The following is a 16,514-nucleotide window of genomic DNA, read 5'->3' as shown; positions in this document are numbered from 1 at the left end:
TAGAGTCGTCACATCCCTCCGTCGTGGTGATATGTAGGAAGACTCTGCAAAAATCCACCGCTGCGCCGAAGTGTTGTATGTCGCGTAATAAAAGAAGATGTATAAATGCACGTGAATCCGCTTATGTGGAGAACAAGAAACCATGTCCGTAAGTAAGGAAACTCAAAGGAGCGGCGTTCCTCAATCCTGCAAATGCGAGTCCTTCCCCTAAACTTGTCGTTGAAGAAGATCATGGGACGCGTGAGGGTATCGTTGAAAATGAGAATCGAGGTGAGATCGACAAACTGAACCTGAAGCCTGCATCAAAAATGGGTCTGACCACGCTTGATCAGCCAACAGGCTAGATGATGTTGACGTGGTAGTCGTACTCCTCAGAAGACATCATATTTCTGATCACAGTTCGAGGCTCCTCAGCACACTCCCAGATCATGAGGTGCAGTGAAGACATGGCCTGCTCCCACGTTGGCAGGATCATTCTGCGGACATAAGACTGCCACTCTCTTTCACGAGGCTGAAACTCAACTCTCCACCAGTAAAGCCATGCCTCGTACTCCTCGGCACCCAGCCGCCGTGCCGCCTCGACATGAATGGCTGTGCTTTTGAAGCAGTAGCTCGCCCATTCTCTTGAAAGGAGGCGGCATGTACGTAGGTTGAAAAGGGTCGTAAGATCCTCGTAGGCCGGTTTGTACACGGTGAGTTGAAGGGCGAAGCTGGGGATCTTAGCAGCCGGGAGAAGACTTGGGTTTCTGACGAGGGTGTTTTCCCTCCAGCTGTCGAGGCGTCGAAGGGCACTGATATGCTGCTCGAGAATGGGACCGCTCATTTCGGGGCAAAGACCGATGAGATGGTTGTCTAAAACACCTTGAAGTATGCGCAGACCATTGATCACAGCCCCCGCGGCATCAGCAAGTCTTGCGTGCTGCTGACGAAGCTCATCGGGGATAGTGAGATACTCTGGGGGCTTGAAATCCTCTGGAACCCCGGGGTAAGATAAGATTGTTTTGAACGAAGAAACAGGAGGGCGTCTGTTAGAAGCCATGCCTCAGTGAGGAGCCATACGTCTGGCATCCACGGTGAATTCTGCCTCTGACGCGATTCTGAGGTAGAGAAAGGATAGGATTAATGGATGACGCGACGCAGTGGGACACGAAACATTTGCAGCATAACGTGAGTGTGATAGTTGAGAGTGATGCTGAAACACAACCCAGGTGAAGCTCACGTCGTAGCGATCCGGCGAAGCAAACATTGTCAGTCAGACGATTTGCAGGTACACTCGACTGAAATGGTAACAGATATTGACGGCATCCCATATCGTTTCTGTTTTATCTATGTAGGAATGTCACACACGAAATGGCCACAAGATATAAATATAAGAAGAACATCCCAAACAATGCTCTGTCATCAATCTTAGTAGTTCAGTACCTACGTTATCTTCAAAACCTGCGTAGACCAGAAGTCCGAGGAGTCCTCCCATACTATACAGGTGTTCTGTTGCCAACGACGTTGGAAAGGATTTTTGAAATAGATTTGAGATGTTCAAATTCAACTCTCTTTTTTTTTCATTCCAGCATAGTCGCGAGTATCCCCGCTAAAAAATCGACCACGAGAGCCAGACCGAAAAAAAGATGAGATATTCATTGGGGTCAAATATCGCGTAACACATTCAGAGATCGTAGCAGTCACTCAATGGAGGAAGTTATTTACTGAACACTATTTTTCCAAATGTTAGTTTTCCGAAGTTGATAGAGTGTGTTCGCCGACTTCAGAGAGGAGACGTACCGTTGAATGAGATGGACGCCAGAGGCTGTTTCCACAATGCCACTGACTTGACCAGGCTGCAGCGCAAAGGCCGCATCCTCGAACTCCTTTTGCATCTCACCATGTCCGAAAAAGCCACTAAATTTGATTAGCATAAACAAGAATTTTGTCGACGGGGTGGAATGAGACATACAGATCACCCTTCTTCCTGGCGCTGCTGCAATCCGATTCCGAGACAGCAATATCACCTAGGGATTCACCGGACTGAATGCGTTCTTCGTAGCCTTTCAGAATCTGGATAGCCTCCTCCTTAGACCGAGTAATCTCAGCCTCTCGCCAGCTACTTGGGCGACGGCTGTCACGGTGCTTCACAAGGAGATGACTGCAACGAATCTTGCCCTCTCCTTGTCCACTGACATCATGTGGGTGCGCCACAGAATGGTGAGTCGCCATATATTCCTTGAGCGTCTCTGTATCGGTATCGGCGGGAGGTTCCCAACGGGACTCTTTGGTGGAAGGGTTGAAGTAGTAAGGCAGGTTCTTGGAGTTCGAGTGACGAACCTCCCATCCAGCGGGGAGACCAGTAGCAGCCTATGGAGATCATTCAGTCAACACAGCTCCAAGCTCTGAGGAAACATTGGCTGTACATACCATGGTGAATATATGAGAGCAAGTAATTCAAGGATGTAGCGTGAATTGACGGACGGTTTTCAGGAGCAAGTCTGTATGAGGGTAGGTATCTAGTCAGGAACCATCATAGATGCCGGCGACAGAGTTGCGGGGGGAACAGCTGCAAACTATGCAAACTGACCGCCACCACAGCCCTCCGGAATATCAAACGGCGTGCGCCTGCCGCCCTTCATTTCCGCCGCTTTCTTTCCGTTCTGCATATTCAATCACTCGTCTTTTACCACGTCAGATTGATTTGTTACTTCGTCCGCTTTCTTCCATCTTTCCTTTTATATCGGCTTCAAAGTCTCCAGTCATTACTATTCACCAGGCTACCTTTCCGCTGTGTCTCAAGCTTCATTCAACTTCCACAATGTCTGCTAGCCCAGCTGCCTCCGGTGCCGCCGATGTGAAGCCGGCCGATCAGATTCACTTTCGCTTCTGCCGCGAGTGGTAAGCTCCAAGCACTATCCTATTGCAAATCACACGACTGTGCCATGACCCCAACTAACCCATTCTCATAGCTCCAACTTGCTCTATCCCAAGGAGGATCGCGTTACCAATCAATTGATGTTCACTTGCCGCACCTGCCACGTCGGCGAGCCTGCCACCTCTCACTGTGTCTATCAAAACAAGCTCAACAGCCAGGTCGGAGACACCGCCGGTGTGACCCAGGACGTGGCCTCGGATCCCACGGTTTGTTGCCCCGAGCTCCTCTTCACCGGTCTGATGAGCATCCCGGGACTCTGCGCTTGCTGCGGCCAGGAAATCTCCTGTGAGATATGTGGTCACGGATACTATGCGGCTCCCAAGGATGACGACGATGCCGCTGTTAGCTGCCTGTCAGACTCCAACGCCTCGGAGTCCCCCGACAGCCCCATCTCCGTGCGCCAGATTTAAAGTTTCCCATCCGCTGACTGTCCCTGCTTCTTGACGTTCAATAGCTTCCTCGAGCCAACAAGCTCTGTCCAAGCTGCGGTGAAAATGAGGCGGTCTTTTTCCAGTCTCAACAGCGTTCTGCTGAGAGTGGAATGGTGAGTTTTTGGCCCGCGCCATGTGTCTTTTGCCTGCTCGAGTCCAGCACTGACTGAAGCTGGCAGAAACTTTACTACGTCTGCTGCGCTTGCGGCAATGTCTTCCTTTGATTTTCTTTTCTCTTATAATATGGCGCGACGCTCTCCAGCCGGATACCCCATGATGCTTTCTTTTTTTATCAGCTTGGTTCGATGGTGCTTTGCATAGGGATGGAGTTTCTTCGGCGATAGTTAACCCCCAATGAAATACGCGCCCATTAATATCAAAACAAGTGCTTTCCGTTCTGGTAAATATCATAAAGTGGATATGGTACATTGTTACAGATATAATGATGCTTGAAGATGACGAACGCTTTCCCAAAAATCAAACCCAAGTGCAGCCCGAGTTTCCGTGGACGTAGGATATTACACATTGATAGGAGCCAGCGACAGGATCTTGGACCATTGTTTGCCGCGCAGCTCTTGGCCCACAACGCCTAATCAATCGAGTCAGAGCCGCGGAGAGAGCATTGCAGAGTCCTGCCATTCGCGGGCAGAGGAGATAGGGAACTCACCGTTCATTCTCGTCCCAATGGGATCTCCGGACTTATTCACCAGAACACACGCATTGTCTCCGAACCGAACGACTGTACCATCAGCCCGCTGCAACTCCTTCTTCACCCGCACCACAACAGCATGGCGAATATCTCCGCGGCGGACCTTGTTGGCGAGGGCTGTGCCGCTAGATCCTTCCGATGTGGCGGCTCTCTGCTTCTGAACGACCACAACGATTCGGTCACCTGTACAGATTCGGCAATTAGTATCAGTCAAAGGTGCGGTCTTAGAGATTCCGAGCATTTTTCGACGCATAGTTCGGGGGTTACCGACCGATTGTCGCGGGCCGCTTCTTCTTGAGAACGTTGACGCACTCGACGACCGAGGCGCCCGAGTTGTCGATGCAGTTGAGTAATGTCTAATCATCCAAAAGGGTCAGATTTCATTCAACCAGAAGACGACAATCCGGTCAGTGGGTACCTTTAGTTGAATCATTGCTGGCGCCCGAGTGTATTGAGTTGTCGGCACGTCTGTATCACGATAATTTGTTCGGCGAGTCGGCGGGCGGAAGCAGGTTATCCCGAACTGGAGGGTTTCTCCGAGAGGCTGTCGCTGTCAATATGATGGAACCTAAAGCATTGATTGGCGCTCTCGCCAACCCACCCACTTGATGTTGATACATTCTTTTTTAGATTGTAGTTCCTATGAAGATAAGATTCGTAAGTGGCACTAATGCGCAGAAAAATATAGTTCAAATCCAGACGGTTGGTAACCGCCGGGTAGTCCTCCAGGCACGATCACTCAGGTTAGCCGTAGTGAGGGACTCAAATATGTATCCGAGTTGAGCGAGACCTTCACCCGTCTGGGGACATGACTGGAGTTGACATCCATCATAATACCAGCTTCTTGATAAACTGGAAAACGCTCATCATTTATCTACCCGTCTACATATATAATCGCATAAATCCATGATCTACCTAAAGCCGAGGCAGCTCACGGCACTTTTCTTAGAAGCTGCCTACGGGGCAATATTTGACCACAGCACCCGTGGCACTGCTGGTATGTAGGTACTGGACGTAGACAGCCAGTCGTCTTGCATACATGGATCTTCCAGGAATAGGGCAGAACGCTAGGGCTATTCGCTATTTCAGTGCGATGGGACTTTTGTCAACAAATAAATAACGTTAAAGGAGCGCTTTCATGTTGATGTGGGATATTTACAGGCCAGTCCTGATCAATAAGAAGCCCCGGAAACTGGAAAAGAATACCTGGTAAGAACCAGTGACACTCGCTAGCATCATGGAACGATAACTCTTCAACATACATATAGCAAAATCTTGAATCAACAGACAATCTCCACTGACAAGCCTGATTGTGGAAGTGCACAACTGAATCATCCAATGATTTTTTCGCGCCTACCTTACCTCAGTAGCCCTACTGAGTTGGAACGGACTAAGCCGGGCAGCCAGGGTGGCTTTCCTAACATTTGCGCTTCGAAATAGCAGAGACCTTAATTGAGGTCGCGTTTGGACCGAAATGAGAAAAAAAAAGCGATTTTTATAGCCCACTTGATTTCCATGTCGACGTGCACTTGGATGCTATCAGGCCGTGTAATCCAGGCGATGTCAATTGAATGTGTTTCGAGCAGTCACCCGAATGCTCGATGGCCAGGGATAGTGAACATGAGCAAATGCTTGAGAAAGCCTTGGAGTATCTTTGCCAGAGGTGTATCCACAAATCCAGTTTCAAATTAGCTTAAATGGAAGTTTCAAGCGGGAGCGTAGCTACAGGGCGAGATCTTGCGAATCCGAGTGTGGAGATATACAGCCGAAGATTGAAGGGTTTGTATTGTTATGGAAAACAAACACATTGAATCTTCTTCTTGTCGAATCGAGACGCATCTGGCCAAACTCATTCGTCGATGGTGCCTAGAGAAGGCTTCCATTGTAGTGCCTGCCGCATATTTGTCGAGGAGCGAAGAGAAGCTGAGGGAATGGAAAGCGGGCGACTCTCGGAGCGCGGGTGTTGGATCTGACAAACTTCCCCTTTGGTTTCGAGCCCGCCGCAGCCCGCATCGCAGCCTTCCTACCTCAGTTGCTCGTGCGATTGTTCTCGCACCATGCTGCCTACGTCGCTGCCTCTCATGTTGACCTAGATGTTTGCTTCTTCGCGTCGGTCGTCGAACATAAATACTCTCTCACCCTCACCGACCTCTCGACCCTCCCCTCTTCAGTCACTCGTCCTCCCTTTCATCGAGCTTTCGACTTTCACTCTTGTCTTCGACACAACCTGCTTCTTCGACTCTCACTTTCACCCTTTTCACATAACTACAATCTCATATATTCACCTTGTTTCATGTGACGTGCACCATGCCGCTCAAGAAAGCGCGCACCACCTCGCCTGCGGCCGAGCGCCGTGAGCGTCTTACTCTGGATAAACTGGCTAGCTATGATGATGTCGCAACGGATGCGCTTGTTGATCACGTAGGAATCCCTGCTGAGAATAGATGACCGCGGAAAATCGATTGACCATGTTCTGTTACAGGCTTACTTTTGGACCACTACGCGAAAGAATCGCAACAAATACAACCCAGCCCGCGGCATCCATGACGACGATGTCGGCCGCATTCTCCTCCACGATGTGGTGGTCGCAAAGGACTCAGCCGTGGCGGAAAAAAAGCTGCTGGAATTACCAGGCCTTCGCAAGTATGTGGCCAATCTCAAAGGCTCTCGCGACAAGGACTGGTTCTGCCGCCATCTCCGCAAGTACATTCAAATGTATCAGCCCGACTGCCCCTTCGAGGTCACGACCACAAATCGGTACATTATCACCCAACACGAGGCGGCAATCTGCGCCCGAAAGTTCATCAAGGCTGGCCAGGAGATCAAGTATCTGTCTGGGACATTGGTCGCGATGACCAAGGAAGAAGAGATGGACTTGGGACTCACTCGCAAGGATTTCAGCGTGGTCATGTCTAGCCGCCGCAAGACCCCCTCTTTCTTCCTGGGGCCCGCGCGATTCGCCAACCACGACTGTGACGCCAACGGTCGCCTGGTAACCCGAGGCACGGAGGGGATGTCTGTCATGGCCACTCGCGACATCCATGAAGGAGAAGAAATCACTGTCTCCTATGGCGAGGACTATTTTGGAATCGACAATTGCGAGTGCCTGTGCCAGACTTGTGAGCGTGCGGTGCGCAATGGGTGGGCGCCCCCGGTCAAAGCAGACGAGGACATCTCAGAGGAGTCAACCGGATCGACCAAGAAGCGTCGCCGAGACTCGGACTCGGATGCGGAGGATGCATCCTTGGCCTGCGCCTCTTCCAACAAGCGGGTCAAATTCACTCGCCAGACCTCCAAGCTGTGCGAGGAGATCTGCATGTCCGATGTCGCGCTCGAGACCACCGCAACTCCCGAGTCCGACAACCCTCCCACCCCCGACTCGGACACCGACGTCCCCGTCGTCCCCGCGGGTATCGCTGGTGAGCGCCAGATCTCTAAGTTGAGACAGGAGATCGTGGTCACTGAGGACGTTCACTCGTGCCTGGAGACGTTGCTTCCGTCGACCCAGGAGAGCCAACAGCCACAACTCAGTGTGACAGATCTTTCGGCCGTGGACGCGGATGAAGTCATCCTCGTCAACCCGACCCCCATCTCCGAGCCCGTCAACGGCCCGAATGATCGTCTCTCACCTAGCTTCACTGCCGAAAGTCATCGATCTTCGACTTCCACCCTCCTCACTTCTGTAGATGACACTGACGCGAAAGTGAAGATCGAGACACCCGCACCCGCTGACCACTCCGACTCGCCCACCCACTCCTATCCCGCCCACCATTCCGACCACGCCAACATTGCTGGCCATTGCGACCACCCAGATCCTTCCCAAGGAGAATACCATGAGGATCACTCCGATAGCCCCCCTACAGGTCAGCCAGAGAATGCCATCTCCTCCCCCCGAGCCCCACCCCAACCCCCAGTGAACTCTCAGACTTACCAAGCCACCTTGACTTAGACGATACCCTCCAGACCGTCGTGGCTAAGAAGCGAAAGCCCCGCCGCAAGCGGAACTGGGCGGTTGTGGCTTCGGTCGAGGATGAGGTTCCCGTCGCTCGCACTCCCGGGGACTACACCAAGACGTCCCGGCTCCTGGCTCAAAAGTACGACCGCTGGGTAGACTGCCAGACCTGCGAGTCGTGGTTTGTGCAGTCCAATTCCTACCAGACCCGGCGCGAATGCCCTCGGTGCGAGCGGCACTCGAAGATCTACGGGTTCCAATGGCCCAAGACCGACAAGGGGCCCGGCCGCGAGGAACGGGTGATGGATCATCGCACGATCCATCGCTTCTTGTCGCCCGACTCGGAAGCCCGTGTCTCGCGCCGCGACCGCGGTATCAGCTTTGGGGTCACGCCTACGCCTGAGCTTTCCGATGCCCGCACCGCGACGCCCCTTGGGGATGGTCATGAGCCGCGCCACAACACCCGCGCCAGCCGGCGACGTGTCCGCGACTTACGAATGACGATGTAGCGTGGTAAGTCGTCTGGGTGGGCGAGTTCGCGCTGGGGATGGTCGGGCATCTGAGGGAGGACTTATGTGTGGATTCTCGGGGGTACAACTTTTCGGAGCTGCGGGGGCTTGCAGCATTTTTCTTTTTTCTTTTCCTTTTCCTTTTCCTTTTTTTTTTCTTTTTTTTTCTTTATTCTTGTTTTCTATTTTTATTTTTGCATTATGGTGTACTGGGGGATCTTGGAGTTGGACCAGGCTCAGGTGCATTGGGTGGGTTTGAGATGTTGTCTTGTCTTTTTCTTTTCTTTTTCTTTTTTTTAATGGTCATGACGCCCTTCATCATCTGGAGTTTTGTATTTTTAGAGAGATTCAGGATCTCTGCCAGAGATACACAGGGGCCCGGCATACTATCAAAGCCGGGCTACGAATTCATATCGGCAGCTGGGTAAACTCCATGAATCTGTCGCATTTCTTTTAACCTTCTCTTGAGGGACAGGTACCTCTCTTGTGTCGTTGGCACTCGCAGCCGCTCTACATGAATCGGGTTAAAATCCACCACCGGGATGATCGACACCGAAGGATCCTCCCTCTCCACATCTTTCCCCCGCAGTCAGTCCTCCACCATTTTGATGAAGAAAATTTGCACCAATAGGCATGTCCACACGATGAGACTGAGGCTTGGCCTCCATTTGAGGGTGGCTGAAGAATGATCGTAAAGGTTGCATCTGCTGGCGCCTCGGGCTTTTTGCTCGCGAGCACAGCAGACGCTGGTGCAGTGGACACCGGCATCTGACTGACTATATGAGGCCGCTAATGGATCCATGTACTCCCTCACCCTCTAGATGAGAGCATAGTACGAAGCGACGCAAAGGTGGCTGATACCCAACTCTGACTTTTTGTATCTCTCGCAATGCGAATTCCGAATTTCTTGCTATGCGTTGTACTATCGATTGGGTGTCTGGCATATGCCTATGATGACCCTCTGGTGCATCTCGACTACGGCTCCTTCCAAGGCAAATACGATACCGCTTACAACCTCTCCTATTTTCGCAAGATTCCTTTCGCTGCGCCTCCCATTGGAGAGAATCGCTTTCGCGCGCCCCAGCCGCCATTCACAATCACGAATGGAACGTATGACACGGACCAGACCTTCGACATGTGCCCCCAGCGGACAGTCAACGGTTCCGAGGACTGTCTCTATCTGGGCCTTTTTTCCAGACCTTGGAACACCCAACAAGATATTCGGAGGCCGGTCCTTGTAGTCTTCTACGGTGGAGCGTTCATCCAAGGGAGTGCCGCGTTTGACATGCCGCCGTCTTCATTTCCGGTCTTGAATGCCAGCACCTTGAATGATTATGTGGTGATTTACCCAAACTACCGAGTAAATGCGTTTGGATTCTTGCCGGGCAAGGCCATCAAAGAATCACGCACCTCGGATTTGAACCCGGGTCTCCTCGACCAGCAATTTGTTCTGAAATGGGTCCATAAACATATTCACCACTTTGGCGGCGATGCCCGCAACGTGACCATCTGGGGTCAATCGGCCGGTGCCGGGTCGGTCGTGGCGCAGGTGCTGGCGAACGGCCGGCATGGAAACCCCAAATTGTTCTCCAAAGCCCTGGCGAGTTCACCTTTTTGGCCCAAGACGTACCGGTACAATGCCCCCGAGGCAGAGAAAATTTACAACCGACTCGCCAATCTGACCGGCTGTGCCAATGCCGGTCATGGCCAACAAGTCCTGTCGTGCTTGAAAACTGTCGACGTGCAGACCATCCGCGATGCAAGTCTGCAAATTGATGCCGCGCACACATACACTACCACTTCGTACACGTGGGCTCCCGTGATCGATGGCGAGTTTCTGGCAGACACGCTGACCGAGGCTGTTCGCAGCGGGAGTCTTCATACCGAGTTTGTCTGGGGGATGTACAATACTCACGAAGGACAGAATTTCATCCCGAGCGGTCTGCAGAAGGGGCTGTCTACAAATGGGTACAACTCCTCCGCGGAGAGCTTTCATCAATGGGTAGTCGGATTCTTGCCGGGTCTGAGTGCAAGAGAGATCAATCTGGTTGAAAATGTGTATTATCCGATCAACGGAAGCACGGAAACAATCGACCACTATGACACCAGCTATGTGCGAGCTGGGCTCATCTACCGAGACCTTGTCCTTGCCTGTCCCGCCTATTGGGTCTCATCGGATGCGCAAATGAGAGGATACTTGGGCGAGTATACCATTCAGCCCGCCTTGCACGGCAGCGACACTATTTACGTATGTATCTTTTCCCCTTGGATTTTCTTCTTTTTTTCCCGCCCTTTTCAAGAGCGAACCCTAACTTTTCGGATAGTGGAATCGACTCAATGCCGTCCAACGGACCAACCCTGTTGTGTATGAGGGTTATGCAGGTGCCTTTGCGAGCTTTTTCCAGACTGGGGATCCAAATGCCCACAAACTGACGAACGGATCCATACTGGGGGTTCCCGAATTGAAGCGGAAAAAAGAGGAGTTTGTGATTGTGGATCGTGGATTCGAGAATGTGCACCTTGCACAGCTTCAAAAGCGATGTGATTTCTGGCAAAGTCTAGGTCGGAAGATTCCCGTTTAGTAGGGAACACTTTGTGGCGGACTTGGAATTGCCCCTTTACCGACTGGGGATCAGCCATGCAGAATCATTTTATTTTCTACCGAATGTGGCTGTTGAGGGTGTTACTCGAGTATGGGTATGATCTTGACAAGGAGACCTTAGTATTACTGTTAAAGCACCGAGTCCTCGTGCTTTTCGCCGTACATGAATTACCTCAGGACAGAGCATATTACTAGGTACTTCGTACCACTGAGCCCGAGAAATACCCAAGGAAGCTCTTTACACAATACTTCAATTTGGTACTGACACATCGTAATAGAAGTAAGTATACTGTAGATGGACGTGGTCATGTGCTTTTACATCGTCACGCTCATACTCCTCAAGTCTTGCGACCTGCAGAACTTCAGACATTATCTCCATCCACCAGAGTCTCTCAACGATTCCTCAACATCCGCCTTTGAGAAATAATAATACTTATGTTATTTTTTGCAACTCCAATAGCATTTTAGGCTTTCAACCTCGCATCTGGATCTCACCGATCTGATCGATCCCACTGATCCCGATTCCCGAGAGTGACGGTGTGACTGTGGATTCTTCAGTCAGCCACCCCCGCAAGTCCCATCAATGACCACATGCTGGAAAACCCCCTCTCTGCCTTTCTGTCCATCTTCCTCTTTCTCCCTTTCTCATTAACCCGGATTCTTCAAAGGGTCCTAGTCTCGCACGTCATTCTTCAGCCTTGTCTTCTTCTCTCTCTCTTTTTTGCATCTTTCACTCTCATACATATTGTACAAATCACAGTTCATATACGTCCACGATGCACTCTGTAACCAGAGCCTACCGGCTCCCACTCACCCTCTCCAGACCTTCCCGACGAATGTCACTCTGCGTGCCAAGTACCCCTCTTCCACTTGCCAGCACCCGTGCGGGTGTCGCCCACGCCCGACCGTCACCTCATCTCTCCGCGCCCGCTTTTTCAACTCACGCTTCTCAGTTGGTGAAAGCCCGGATCGAAGCTGCCCATGAGCCTGAGCTGGGTCGGGAGCCAAGCCTTAATGCCCTGGCCATGACGTTTGCCTCGTTGGGGATTGGCAAAAACATGCAGCGGCTGGTCATCCTCGTGGCCTCGGTCACGGCGGCGCTGGAATTGTTCATCTGGTGCGAGTATGTTTGGAACTGGTGGGGGAGGAGAGACGATGGTATGATGGAGAAGTGAGAGCGACTTGACGTCTGATCGAACGACTTTTGAACGACATCTTTTTTTTGTTTGCTTTTGTCATTTCTTTCTTCTACTCTTTTGGAGGATATTGGGCATTTGAGAGTTTGGAGATTGGCATGCGGGATCCTCGCTTTGGAATGCATTTGGCGAAAAGGAATCCTTCGCACGGGAAACCTTGGGAAATCTCCATCCCATGTTATTCAGATCACATACGACTTGCGACACAGTGGACTGCGAGGTTCGTTTGCCGTTGCATCTTTAGACCTGGTTTCTCTCGCGGTCGACCTTCGCAGTTGCACATCGAGAACGACGCTGGATTTGGCGTACCGAAGCATTCTCTCGCATTGTCAGGCGCGACGCAGATCTCCCTGTGAGAACGGACTCGACGTGTTCCCTTCAGACCAGACTACGCGGATGCTTCGTTCAGTGGATCATGTGGAGCGCCGAAGCCACATGATCCCATCTCTCGGAACCTTCGAAGACGATGTGCTGCTCCAATAGAAGAATGATTAAGAGGTCAGGGCCTCTTCGACCAACTTGTCCATTCGGCGAGGCATTCGGCCGGGGGGCAGCTTGCTTGGAATGGCACGGTAATTGTATCTCTTTGCGCAGGAGGCCGATTCCACGACCATCCGATGGATAAACATGTGGGCCATGGTTTTATGTCAGCATAGACGTTTTATGCGGTTCTTGGGTTATACCGCACGATTGTTCGATGGTGTTTCGTGACGTTGATCACTGTGGAGCCCTGACCGAGAGACCCAGTCGGTGGCCGAAGAAATGATCACATCGCATCCCCACCACGCCGTCATACTGCTGGAACGTGCGACACACTCGTCAAGTCCGGTTTATCCCCTGGAAGTGGGGGGTGAATCACACTCGGCTGGTTCAGATCAAACTTTTTCCACAATTACTTGTCCCTGACTGATATCATCCTTTCGAGTCTCGTTCACACTGTAGCCAAACTAGCTGGTATACCGCTTTTTGGAGGCTTCGAAAAGAAATTAGCGTAGCCCGACAGATGCAGTCTGGCCGTGGTTGAATCCCTGTTGGGATCTTACAATCCAACGTGGCTCGACCACTGGGATCATCTATACATTGCGCTCTCTCTCTCTCACGCTGTCTACCAGGAACTCTGGACTATCTGGCAATCACCACATAACGTCGGAGTGACCCACTTGACGGCGCCCAGCGGATGAGGCGTCATCTAAGAATTTGAACCGTCTAGATCACACCCGAGTGGAATCCCCTCACCTTGACGGCTGTACGGAAACATAGGCACTCTGAATTGCTACTCAGACATGAGAAGGTGAGTTTTCGACAATCAGAACTGTCAAATATAGCGCACATTTGACCCGTCCATTGCCCTTTTCGAGAGGAGTGATGCTGCATAACAAGCTCGAGTCCACTCAAGTGGGGCTATTCTAGTTGAAAAGTGGAAATTGAAATAGAATAGCATGACGAGACGACCTCAGTTGCGCCGGCTCTCCAGTGGGCACCTTGGTCCCCAAATCTACCATCAGATAGTGATATATCTGACGAGAAGATAAAGAAACTAGAAGAGGGGGCAAAATAAGGAGGTTGTGCAGGATTTATTCGAGTGATCTGAAGTGGTCCACCTCGACAACGCTGGTCAGGACATGACGTCAACTGCCCCTCCCTCGTGGCTAAATAGCGAAGAGCACCAACATCCTCGCCTTTGCTTACTTTCCTTCTTCCCTCATTCATCTCCTCCGTGTCTGCAGTCAATTGGTCTCTTTCTTTCCCTCTTCCTCTTCTGATACCCCCACCTTAAAAGCAAACTTTTCCAGAAGGTCCCTTCTAGTCTTTCCGAAAATCCTCGTCCTTCTCTGAATCTTCAACACCGACACTTCCTCAAAATCAGACATCATGAGCGGCAACAAATTCCCCGTTGACCTGAAGCAATTCAAGCAGCTGAAGCTTGACCCTCAAAATAGCACTCTTTCTGCCGAGCAGAAGAAAGACCTCCTCCACAACATCAACATCTTCCGCGATGCCATCATCGCCTTCACTGCCACTGGTGCCGCTCGCGGTGTGTCTGGTCACACCGGTGGTCCCTTCGACACTGCCCCAGAGGTGTGCATTCTGCTGGCCATGATCAATGCCAACCCCAACAACTTTGTCGATGCCCTCTTTGATGAGGCCGGCCACCGTGTCGCCACCCAGTACCTTCTGGCTGCGTTGGATGGCAATATTGACCCAGAACACCTCCTCAACTACCGTGATGCCAACTCCAAGCTTCCCGGTCACCCCGAGTTGGGACTCACACCTGGCATCAAATTCAGCTCCGGTCGTCTGGGTCACATGTGGGGTATGGTCAACGGCATTGCCATGGCCAACCAGGGTAAGAACGTTCTGATGCTGGGCTCGGACGGCTCACAGCAAGAGGGCAACGACGCCGAGGCTGCACGCATTGCTGTGGCCCGTAACCTGAATGTCAAGCTCTTCATTGACAACAACGATGTCACGATTGCTGGCCATCCCTCCCAGTACCTCAAGGGCTACGATATCGCCAAGACCCTCGAGGGTCACGGGCTGCACGTTGTCCGTGCCGAGGGCGAGAACCTGGACTCTCTTTACCCCGCCATGGCTGAGGTCATTAGCCACAAGGGCCCGGCTGCCGTTGTCATTAACCGAACCATGGCGGCTGGCATCGAGGGCATTGAGGGTGAGACTCATGCGCACGATGTCATTACGGTCGACGTCGCTCGCAAGTACCTCACCAAGCGAGGCTACAGCAAGGAGCAGCTTGCTTTCTACGACGACATCAAGGCCCGCTCCAACCCTCACCAGTATCAGGGTAGCACCAAGGAGAAGGGTGGTAACCGAGTCATCTTTGGTGAGGCTGTCAACTCCATCCTCAATGGCTTGAGCAAGGAGGAAGCGGCTCGTCGGGTCATGGTCATTGACTCCGACCTTGCTGGCTCTACCGGTCTCAAGGCAATTGGTTCTGAGCACCCTGAGGTCTTTGTTCCCTCTGGTGTCATGGAGCGTGGTAATTTCTCTGCGGCTGCCGGGTTCGGTTTCGGCAGCAATGGTGAGCGCCAGGGTGTCTTCTCCACATTCTCCGCGTTCCTGGAAATGTGTGTTTCCGAGATCACCATGGCTCGCCTGAACAACTGCTCTGTTCTCTCTCACTTCTCCCACAGTGGTGTTGACGAGATGGCCGACAACACGTGCCACTTCGGTCTGAACAACTTCTTCGCCGACAACGGCCTCATGGATGCCGAGGTGACCTCCCTCTACTTCCCTGCCGATGGCGAGCAGATGAAGGCGGTGGTCAACAAGGTGTTCTGGGACAAGGGCTTGCGCTTCATCTTCTCCACTCGTTCCAAGGTGCCCTACATTCTCAAGGAAGGTACTGACGAGAAGCTGTACGGCGAGGGCTACAAGTTTGTTCCGGGCAAGGAGGAGATCATTCGCAAGGGCACTGCCGGTTACATTGTCACCTATGGTGACATGGTCTACCGCTCCCTCGATGCCGTCGAGCGTCTCCGCAAGGAAGGCCTTGACGTCGGTCTGATCAACAAGCCCACTCTCAACATTGTTGACGAGGACGCCATCCGCGAGTACGGCTCGACTCCCTTCGTCTTGGTGGTGGAGTCTCTCGCCCAGAAGACCGGTCTCGGATCCGCTTGGGTTCTCATCTCCTCGAGCGCAAGCTGACCCCCAAGTACAAGACTATGGGTGCCGTCAAGGAAGGCTGTGGTGGCCTCTTTGAGCAGATCAACGCCCAAGGCCTTGGCCCCGACGACATCGTCAAGGCTGTCAAGGACATTGCCGGCAAATAAAGCGATTTCTTGCCTCGAATCAAACCCCAAGGCTCATCAAAAGTAGCTAATTGTTCATGAGTGAAATGTGAATACGATTTCAATTAATTCTCAATGACGTCGAATTCCTCTAAATATCTGGGGGAAGCGCCTTACACAATGTAAATGCTTCAAAAGTGCTGCCTGTAATTGCCCGACGGGCCTGTTGGTCAAAACCGGGCAGGTGTCTTGACTCAGCCTCCTCGCAGGAGTGACATGATCAATTTGAAGTACACCCCTCGAACCAACATTCATGAATGGAGTCGGGTATTATTTTACTTCAAAAGTTTACTAGTGCCAAAGTGCTCTGAAAACTCCGCAATGTACGCACTTAGAATCTCAAGACCCTAAAAAGAGAAATTTTAGAAAAACAAAAAAAAAAGAAT

At 51.7% G+C, this 16,514-nt stretch overlaps 7 protein-coding genes across 7 annotated transcripts; 5 read left to right on the top strand and 2 right to left on the bottom strand.

The window, feature by feature from the left end:
• Window positions 1-340: 340 nt before the first annotated feature.
• Window positions 341-2,412, bottom strand: POX_f08294 (Peptidyl-prolyl cis-trans isomerase ssp-1; the record flags this gene model as incomplete). The annotated part of the gene is made up of 4 exons (XM_050117070.1): window positions 341-1,025; window positions 1,780-1,896; window positions 1,952-2,349; window positions 2,410-2,412. The coding sequence occupies 4 exons, from the start codon at window positions 2,410-2,412 to the stop codon at window positions 341-343; spliced, it is 1,203 nt and encodes a 400-aa protein (XP_049967209.1).
• A 388-nt stretch (window positions 2,413-2,800) lies between these two features.
• Window positions 2,801-3,572, top strand: POX_f08293 (uncharacterized protein; the record flags this gene model as incomplete). The annotated part of the gene is made up of 4 exons (XM_050117069.1): window positions 2,801-2,880; window positions 2,952-3,312; window positions 3,372-3,461; window positions 3,528-3,572. The coding sequence occupies 4 exons, from the start codon at window positions 2,801-2,803 to the stop codon at window positions 3,570-3,572; spliced, it is 576 nt and encodes a 191-aa protein (XP_049967208.1).
• Window positions 3,573-3,866: 294 nt separating this feature from the next.
• On the bottom strand, window positions 3,867-4,490 carry POX_f08292 (54S ribosomal protein L38; the record flags this gene model as incomplete). The annotated part of the gene is made up of 4 exons (XM_050117068.1): window positions 3,867-3,937; window positions 4,016-4,240; window positions 4,329-4,413; window positions 4,476-4,490. The coding sequence occupies 4 exons, from the start codon at window positions 4,488-4,490 to the stop codon at window positions 3,867-3,869; spliced, it is 396 nt and encodes a 131-aa protein (XP_049967207.1).
• A 1,874-nt stretch (window positions 4,491-6,364) lies between these two features.
• Window positions 6,365-8,518, top strand: POX_f08291 (Histone-lysine N-methyltransferase set9; the record flags this gene model as incomplete). The annotated part of the gene is made up of 3 exons (XM_050117067.1): window positions 6,365-6,478; window positions 6,540-7,920; window positions 8,007-8,518. The coding sequence occupies 3 exons, from the start codon at window positions 6,365-6,367 to the stop codon at window positions 8,516-8,518; spliced, it is 2,007 nt and encodes a 668-aa protein (XP_049967206.1).
• Window positions 8,519-9,407: 889 nt separating this feature from the next.
• Window positions 9,408-11,100, top strand: POX_f08290 (uncharacterized protein; the record flags this gene model as incomplete). The annotated part of the gene is made up of 2 exons (XM_050117066.1): window positions 9,408-10,766; window positions 10,843-11,100. The coding sequence occupies 2 exons, from the start codon at window positions 9,408-9,410 to the stop codon at window positions 11,098-11,100; spliced, it is 1,617 nt and encodes a 538-aa protein (XP_049967205.1).
• A 796-nt stretch (window positions 11,101-11,896) lies between these two features.
• POX_f08289 (uncharacterized protein) lies at window positions 11,897-12,295 on the top strand (the record flags this gene model as incomplete). The annotated part of the gene is made up of 1 exon (XM_050117065.1): window positions 11,897-12,295. One exon carries the CDS (start codon window positions 11,897-11,899, stop codon window positions 12,293-12,295), a length of 399 nt encoding a protein of 132 aa, XP_049967204.1.
• A 1,893-nt stretch (window positions 12,296-14,188) lies between these two features.
• Window positions 14,189-16,110, top strand: POX_f08288 (uncharacterized protein; the record flags this gene model as incomplete). Its single annotated transcript, XM_050117064.1, has 2 exons — window positions 14,189-15,958; window positions 15,994-16,110. The coding sequence occupies 2 exons, from the start codon at window positions 14,189-14,191 to the stop codon at window positions 16,108-16,110; spliced, it is 1,887 nt and encodes a 628-aa protein (XP_049967203.1).
• Between the last annotated feature and the right edge of the window lie 404 nt (window positions 16,111-16,514).

This window comes from Penicillium oxalicum, chromosome VI (genome assembly GCF_001723175.1).
Source record: "Penicillium oxalicum strain HP7-1 chromosome VI, whole genome shotgun sequence".
NCBI classification, from domain to species: Eukaryota; Fungi; Ascomycota; class Eurotiomycetes; order Eurotiales; family Aspergillaceae; genus Penicillium; species Penicillium oxalicum.
Note: the sequence above shows the minus strand (reverse complement) of the source record. Positions and strands in the feature narration are given on the sequence as shown.